Source organism: Durio zibethinus, chromosome 19, assembly GCF_047325235.1.
Source record: "Durio zibethinus cultivar Kanyao isolate XHJ-2024 chromosome 19, ASM4732523v1, whole genome shotgun sequence".
NCBI classification, from domain to species: domain Eukaryota; kingdom Viridiplantae; phylum Streptophyta; class Magnoliopsida; order Malvales; family Malvaceae; genus Durio; species Durio zibethinus.
In genome coordinates this window covers 7,449,029-7,457,056 of record NC_143180.1, presented here as the reverse complement: position 1 = coordinate 7,457,056, position 8,028 = coordinate 7,449,029, and the positions used below count along the sequence as shown (strand labels likewise).

Here is an 8,028-nt window from a genome sequence, read left to right as displayed (position 1 = left end):
AATCTCACCCTTAACTAATCTTAACCTAACACCCCCAATTATGCCTTTCTCACAATTATCATCTCATCTTTCGGCTCACTTTTCTCAATTCCATCAATATTTTCACATGATACGGCAGCCAGCCAACCGCCAGTCCACCACCTCTTCTCTTTTAGTCTGACATCTCTTCTCTTTTCTTTTCTTTTCCATCAATGCTGTGCACCTTTTCCTCTCTAACCCAAGCCAACGATCTTTGTCGTGGGGCTTACTTCCCATTGATTTTGAGTGCTATCAAGTGGGTGTGGGTTGATTAGGTACTTTATTGTTGGGTGATGTGTTGATTTTGATATATGCAAGCTGAATGAGTTGAAATTCATTCCAATATCATCCTTTCCATCCAAGGTTCTTGTTTGTTATTTGAGTAAAAGTTAATAAATTATTGTAAGTATGACTATAAACTTTTGATAATATACCTATTTTTGTAATTTTGTTGAAGTTTCATATGTGATTTTTAACACATTGATATATATTAAATATTAAATAATTTAGTGTCACTTTTTAGATTTGCATTTTCTATTTGCCTCAAATCGCAAAATATTTTTACCTAATATTGATATTGATAAAATATGGGTGATACTTAAAAAAATCTAAAAACAGACACACGGATAGCATCGCTAGTGTCAGAGTGTATATGGTAATTGGTTAGAAACAGCCTGAGAGGCTTTTGAGGGACGACTTTGCGCTTTGCGGTTTCTTTTGTCTGCACTAAAGTACACGTACACACCACCAAAAAAAAAAAGGATTCACCAAAGACTGAGAGATTTGGATCTCAACGGCTGGTGTTGTATTCTTCGTCCAATCGGAAAATCGATACCCTCTGATCTTACCTAGCATTGCCCTGCTTCTCCGATCCCCGTTTCTTTAAACAAATTCTCAGATCTTGTTCTCCAAAATCAATGGCTCTGAATTCTTTTCCCCATAATTTTGCATAATTCAGGTTTAATCCTTTTACTTTAGATTTTAATTCTAATTTGTATCTTAAAGTTTTAGATCTCCGTTGGAATGTTGAATTTGTAGTGTTCTGTTTGGTTGCTGAGAAAAATGGGAGTAAACGAAAGGAAATTGAATTCGTTGTTTCAAGAAAATGGAAGTGTGTTGACCTCAAACAACATTTATCTGGTTAATTTAAGTGGAGAGTTACGAATTACTGTTATTTCTTGATCTCCTGCATTTTCTTTGCAACTAAACAGGGGATATATAACATTGAATCATCAGATAGTAGCTAATTATAAAGGAGTATGTGATTTGCTTTGAATTTAGAGCTAGCTATTGTTTTTGCATTTTATTAGTGTTTGCTTACAACAATTTTATGATTTTTTTTGTCTTTGAAAACTTTAGGTTGGTTGAGTTTGAATAGTATGGCAAAATTTGCAAGGTGATCGATAGAATCGTAGAGTAATTTGTAGTTGAATTGAAGAATTCAGAAGAAATGTTTCGATCAAGTTCCTTTTGAACAAACATAATAATCATATTATAGTATTTTCTGTATTAGATTGGTGTTTGGAAGTGGATTATCGTAGCTAGAATTCTGCCTAAAGCCCAAAACATTATTATCAAGTTAAGATTGACAAGTTTATTAGCCTGCTAAAATGTTTTTCGTATGTTAATAAGTAGATATTGTTAGATATATTTATAAGCCGCCTATGAAATTGGTATCTTTATGGTAGTTAGGGCTGTAAATGAACCAAACATGAACGAACGAACACATGTATGTGGTTTATTCGTTTATTTTTAGAGGTGTTTGTGTTTGGTTCGTGTTCTTTAAGAAAATTGCTCTGTTCGTTCATGTTCGTTCATTTAAATAATAGGTTGTTCGCATTCGGTTCATATTCGTTCAATTAAGTTAAACAAGCTTGTTCATGAATATTAAACAAACATGTTCACGAACATATATAAACAAATATATTCATGAACAATAAACAAATCATAACCAAACAAATTTAAACAAACCTTAAATGAACATAAACGAACCCAAACAAACATAAACGAACCTTAAAATAGGATTAAGGTGAAGGATAAAAATGTAATTTTATTAGTATTATTATAAACGAATAGCAAACGAATAACAAACGAACAATAAATGAATGAGTTTTAAACGAACTTTAAATGAGCTTGTTCACGAACATAAATGAAACAAACTAACCTCTGTTCGTGTTCAGTTCGTTTAATAAACGAACATAAAAATGTTGTTCAAGATTGTTTGTTATTAATAAACAAACATAAGCGAACAGAAACCAAACATGTTCACGAACAATTTGTCGAAAGCTTTGTTTGTTTACACCCTTAATGTTAATGGAAAATTGTTTTTAATATCTTTTAGTTTGGTTTATTGGGTCTCTTTTGAGTGACTTGCCCTTAATTTAGCCGGTATACTCTGGTCATATTCATGGCACATGCTTCCTCTAGCCTTTCCACGAAGCCATTCATTTATTGTTCAATTACGGATGATACCACTATCATTTGTAATAAGTTTTACCATATTCAATTTTTTTTTGGATCAAATGATGATGTGTATGATTTTTAAAAACTCTGCTAAGTCTTAAGATTGAGGTCTTGTTTGGAAGCGATTTTTCTAAAAATTGCTCTAGAAATTTGTTTCCTCTCCATTTTTCCACTGACACCAGAATTTATATACAGGATTATAAAATTCTACCATGTTCCACAATCCATTTTCCACTTCACTCCCTTTTTCTAGAAACTTATGAGTTATGAGTTTAGTTTCCCTTTGATTAAGCGATCATTTACATTTTGCCATTGAAGAACTTGACTGACATACAAACAGCTGTTATGCAAGCAGAAGAGATTAAAAAAGACATGGATATCAGTAGTTGGCCTTCAGATTTGGCTTATGAGCAGTGGGTAGCACTCCCAGTTTCTGGTGCACGGCCCTCTGCTCGGTACAAGGTATTTTGCTTTAAATTGTAAAGCATGAACAAGATCATATTGGTTGCGTCGTTTTATATCTTCTCTCTCTTTTGGGCTGTTGGATCATGTTTGTTAACCATTAATAAGGTTGCTATACTATTTATTTTCTTTCAAGCTCTTACCTTTAACTTTTTCTGCTTTCCTTTACCTATTTCTTTTTTTTCTATTATTCTATAGCTAGATGCTTATGATGATATTTTTTGGCTTTTTCACTGTAGCATGCTGCAGCAGTGGTTGATGAGAAGTTATATATCACTGGAGGCAGTCGTAATGGTCGATACCTGTCTGACATTCAGGTTTTAGTACAAGACCTCAGTTTATGCACATTGAAATACTTTCTTGTTTGTAATGTGCTCTTTGGTTACTTTTGCAGGTATTTGATCTTAGAAGTTTGACATGGTCTAGTCTGAAACTGAAGATTGAACCTAATGCTGATAAATCAGAGGACACTAGCTTATGGGAAGTTCTTCCAGGCACTTCAGATCACAGTGTGGTATGACTTCAGATACACCATCCCAATAGACATATTCTTTTTTGCCTAATTGAACTCCATACATTTATGAAGCAACTTAATAGAACTTTGATTAAGTATTTAATATTGTATATATTTTCAGATTAAGTGGGAAAATAAACTTCTTCTTCTTGGTGGACATTCGAAGAAATCTTCTGAAGCCATGATTGGTTTGTATTTCTGAGGGTCATTTTGGTATAATTACAGCTGTAGAAGTTAGCAAATCTAGTGTTCTATTTAATGGTTGGTGGCATATGAAATTTTGTACATTGTTTGGAATCTAATGATGGTTAATGGACTTCTTGTAGTACATTTCATGAATCTAGAGACACGTGTTTGTGGAGTCTTGGAGACCTCAGGAAAAATTCCGGTAACTCACTTTATTACTCCTTTTTTTTTAAGAAAAAAGAAAAAAAATAAATTTGCCATTTCCTCTATGCTTTGCCTATTTGTTTTATTGTGTCCTCCTTTGAATTTTTATTTTCAGTTGTTATATTTTCTTTAAGAGGGGTATAATTCATTCTTTCCTATTGTGGCAGTCTTCACTCATGGGAATTTGGTTTGTTGTGCTATATGTTCCAGGTAGCACGTGGGGGTCATTCTGTGACACTGGTAGGTTCTAAATTGCTAGTGTTTGGTGGAGAAGACAGGAGCAGGAAATTGCTGAATGATGTACATGTTCTCGATCTAGAGACAATGACTTGGAGTATGGTGGAGGCAATGTAAGCATCTTTTCTGCTTGTTATTGTTAGTTATTCTTCACAATTGTAGAAGTAGTCTGCATCACTTTCTTGTAATTTGATAGGCAGACACCCCCAGCTCCAAGATTTGATCACTCAGCTACAGTGCATGCTGAGCGCTACCTTTTGATTTTTGGTGGCTGCTCTCATTCAATATTCTTCAATGATCTTCATTTATTGGACTTGCAGACTGTAAGTGTTGGAATTAATTTTTTGATTATGGGTTTTATTTTCTATTTTATTTTTGGTATGAGTTGAATGCCATTAATAGTCAACTTTTTCTTTCTTGAGTAAGTGCTCACATTTTTCCATGATGAATAATGTGTACAATGCTTATCAAACACGTTTGTAACTACCATGTCCTCCTGAGATCATCTGAGTGCCATTTTGGCATAGCTGAAAAGTTTAAATGTGTGCTCATGTGTGCCTGTTGAAGTGGGAGAAATATATTCTGCAAGGCACAAAGAACTCTTCCAATATATCCCCAACCTTCTACCAGACTACATAAATTGCACAACAGATGCTGATACATTTTCATACAAGTACCATTACCTTTATCTTGACCTTAATGATAGTATCTTTGTTTTGTCTCAAAAGAAAAAGGTCTGGATCCTATTCTGGAGATCTTCTTACCATTATATTTGATTCAATATATTTAAGCAATTCTGCTGAGTATAGTATCTTCCTTGGCAATTAGTACCAGTTCTATGATTTGATTAGTCTTTCCATCTTAGAGAAATATGAACTGCAGCATGTGAAGCAAACTTCTTAATGATAATAAGCTATAGATATTGTTATTCTGGTATCATAATTAACTTATGGTTCTGCTTAAGTACTCTGAATGGTTTGATTGACTGAAGTTGAACCTGGATTGCCATGCAGATGGAGTGGTCCCAACCACAAATTCAGGGTGATTTGGTGAGTCCTAGGGCAGGTCATGCTGGTATTTCCATTGATGAAATGTGGTATATTGTTGGTGGTGGAGATAACAGCAAAGGTACGTTTGATGTAATCTTTCATGTAATCTTATTTATGTTGGAATCTCATGTGCTAATTCACTTTTATCTTTACAGGTTGCCTGGAGACTCTTGCCTTAAATATGTCTAAGTTAGTTTGGTCTACCTTGACAACTTTGAAGGAAAGGCATCCACTTGCTAGTGAGGTTACTACTCTGTGCCTTTGAACTGAATATTTGTGATTTCTAGCTGAATTTTTACTTAGACAAATATTTGGAATGTGGCTGTAGATTGAGTTTTTTCCTTTAAAATAACTTTGGTGATAGCCCATATGCTGTCTGAAAGCTGAGGAAAGTTGAATCTCCATTTCTAAATGTGGTATTTCCACTGTTGGGTATTCAACGCTCCCAAACAGTAAATTTTGTAGTTTTTATCTTGTCTAGTTCATTTTGTTTTTAATTCCTGTTTCGTGATCCCATTAACAGGCTTATTTTTCAAGAATCTTTATCAGACTAAAATATCATCTAACTATAGTTTTCACGATTGTTGTCGAAGAAGTATATGTGTGCTAGTTATCTAACATTTTTATGTCGTATGCTTCAATTTCTTATATAAACAATTTAACTTTGGGTATGAATGAATTTCTTTGGGGAACCTTTTAGACTTTTGAGTTTTGCGCATATGTGATCTAATCTAATTGTCAATTAAAATGCAGGGACTAAGTGTTTGCTCTGCAATAATTGATGGAGAGAAGCATTTGGTTGCCTTTGGTGGATACAATGGCAAATACAATAACGAGGTATATTGCTTAAAAACAGTTTATTTAAAATCATTTTTATGTAGAATCAATGCTGAATCTATGCTAATATGCATCATTTTACTTTTTCCCTGATATTTTTGTGGCTGTCTGTTAATAGGTTTTTGTTATGAAACTCAAACCAAGAAAATCATCTCGTCCCAAGATTTTCCAGTCACCAGCTGCAGCTGCAGCAGCAGCTTCTGTTACTGCTGCATATGCCTTGGCAAAGTCTGAAAAGTTGGATTTCCCACAAATAATAGATCTGAATTTTAATGGAGTTGAAAACAATGTTCCTAAAAAGGATATAAATGTTGAAATTGATGCAATTAAAGAAGAGAAAAAGACCTTGGAGTTATCAATTGAGGAAGTCAGGGCAGAAAACTCAGGGCTGCGGGAGAAGATTGATGAATTAAATAGTAATCATACTGAATTATCCAAGGTATGCTCTTGAAGTGACTCATAAAAGTGATCGTCACCAATCAGTTTAAAGTTTTTGTTATATTTAATTTGCTGCTGTCTGGCAGGAACTTCAATCTGTCCAAGGTCAGCTGATATCGGAGAGATCAAGATGCTTTAAACTCGAGGTTTTCCAACTTTCATATCTTTTCACTTCATTCTACCCTTTTTAACTTATTCCTTTTTTATCTTTACTGACTCAAGATCTAACACGAGTTGATTTGTCTAGGCTCAAATTGCAGAACTACAGAAGATGCTGGAATCGTTACAGTCCATAGAAAAAGAAGTGGAAATACTTAGGAGACAAAAGTCAGCACTGGAACAGGAGATGGAGCTCTCAGCTGCCCAGAGGCAAGGTTCTGGTGGTGTTTGGCAGTGGATAGCTGGAGGCACATAGAAGTTGCATATCAATTGAAACGAAAGATCATGCCACTATTGGTTTCTCTAGTATCTCTGAAGCAACGGACTAGATATGATCCAACCCAGCAAATATCGTAGCAATCTACTTGAATAATGTTTAGATTGTGTATGCAGCTTAGATGCGTTAGATACCTAGGTTACGGTTCTTAATAAGTGTTCGTGGGCTTTCAGGTTTCGCCATTGCAAAATTTTCTTGATGAGATAGATTCTGAACTGGTTACAAGAATATAGTCTTTAAGAAATTGTTATATTTCTAGCTAGGTTGAGTGGGCAATTTATTTATTTATTGATTCAATGCTAGCTGTTCTGTCTCCTTTAAACTGTGCAAGTTTTGTACTCTTGATTTTATTTGTTTTTTGCCTGAACCATTTATCCAATTATGTTGAATCTTGAGATTTTCCTGTATGTGAAGTACATGTTCTTGTAATTTCTATGGTCCCGATGTAATTTGCCGAGAAGCAATTCTATAATGCATAATTTCTGAGCATTTATAGCATGTATTGCTATTCTGTAAGAAAAATGATAGTTTAAAATAAATAAACAAAATTTTTTTTAATTTCTTAAAAAATAATATCATTTGGTTCATTAACAGCATATAAATTTTATATATTATTTATTAAATATAATTTTTATTAAATAAATTTATATTTGATGTATTTTTAATGTATAAATTTCATATATTATTAATTAATTAGATGATATTATTTAATTAATGATTAAATAGAAGTTTTTATAAGCCTTTAAAATAAATAAACAATTTTTTATTAAAAAATTTAATTAATAAAATAATATTATTTTATTTATTCATAATTTATAAAATTTATATATTAATAATATATCAACTATAAATTTTAATTAAATAAATTTATATTTGATGTATTATTAATTTATAAATTTTATATAATATCACATCTCGATTGATTCACAGAATAAAAAAACAGGAGAGAATGTAATGGTTATTCAAAAAAAAAAATGTAATAGTTGTTCTGTGGAAATAAAAGAAAGTAAAAAAAATGTAATAGTTGTTCTGTGGAAATAAAAAAAAGTAGTAATAGCCGTTATGATGTTCGTTTCATTGGAATGGAATATAATAGGAATTAGTATTAATATATTTGGTTAGATAAAAAATTGTAGCTAAAATAAGTTCAAAAAACTATTTGATCCTTTTATTAAATTAATTAT

At 32.6% G+C, this 8,028-nt stretch overlaps 1 protein-coding gene across 5 annotated transcripts; it reads left to right on the top strand.

Annotated features, from left to right (window-relative positions):
• LOC111310365 (acyl-CoA-binding domain-containing protein 4-like) lies at nucleotides 1-7,251 on the top strand. Of its 5 annotated transcripts, none has more exons than XM_089748523.1 (14): nucleotides 1-420; nucleotides 2,822-2,943; nucleotides 3,183-3,260; nucleotides 3,338-3,457; nucleotides 3,579-3,645; nucleotides 3,784-3,845; nucleotides 4,058-4,197; nucleotides 4,281-4,407; nucleotides 5,098-5,212; nucleotides 5,289-5,377; nucleotides 5,887-5,970; nucleotides 6,089-6,409; nucleotides 6,495-6,554; nucleotides 6,656-7,251. In XM_089748523.1, exons 2-14 carry the CDS (start codon nucleotides 2,827-2,829, stop codon nucleotides 6,821-6,823), a joined length of 1,548 nt encoding a protein of 515 aa, XP_089604649.1. In that variant the 5' UTR covers nucleotides 1-420; nucleotides 2,822-2,826; the 3' UTR covers nucleotides 6,824-7,251. The 5 variants fall into 5 exon arrangements, with proteins under 5 accessions (XP_089604649.1, XP_089604648.1, XP_089604650.1 ...); XM_089748522.1 differs by having other exon boundaries at nucleotides 61-420; nucleotides 2,837-2,943; XM_089748524.1 differs by having other exon boundaries at nucleotides 62-293.
• The last annotated feature ends 777 nt before the right edge of the window (nucleotides 7,252-8,028 follow it).

Excerpts from the sequence above, each read along its gene's own strand:
- LOC111310365 (XM_089748523.1), top strand. The coding sequence starts at position 2,827 with ATGCAAGCAGAAGAGATTAAAAAAGACATGGATATCAGTAGTTGGCCT. Across the intron at positions 3,646-3,783 it reads ATCTTCTGAAGCCATGATTG|TACATTTCATGAATCTAGAG; the intron begins GTTTGTATTTCT and ends GACTTCTTGTAG. Across the intron at positions 6,555-6,655 it reads CAAGATGCTTTAAACTCGAG|GCTCAAATTGCAGAACTACA; the intron begins GTTTTCCAACTT and ends TGATTTGTCTAG.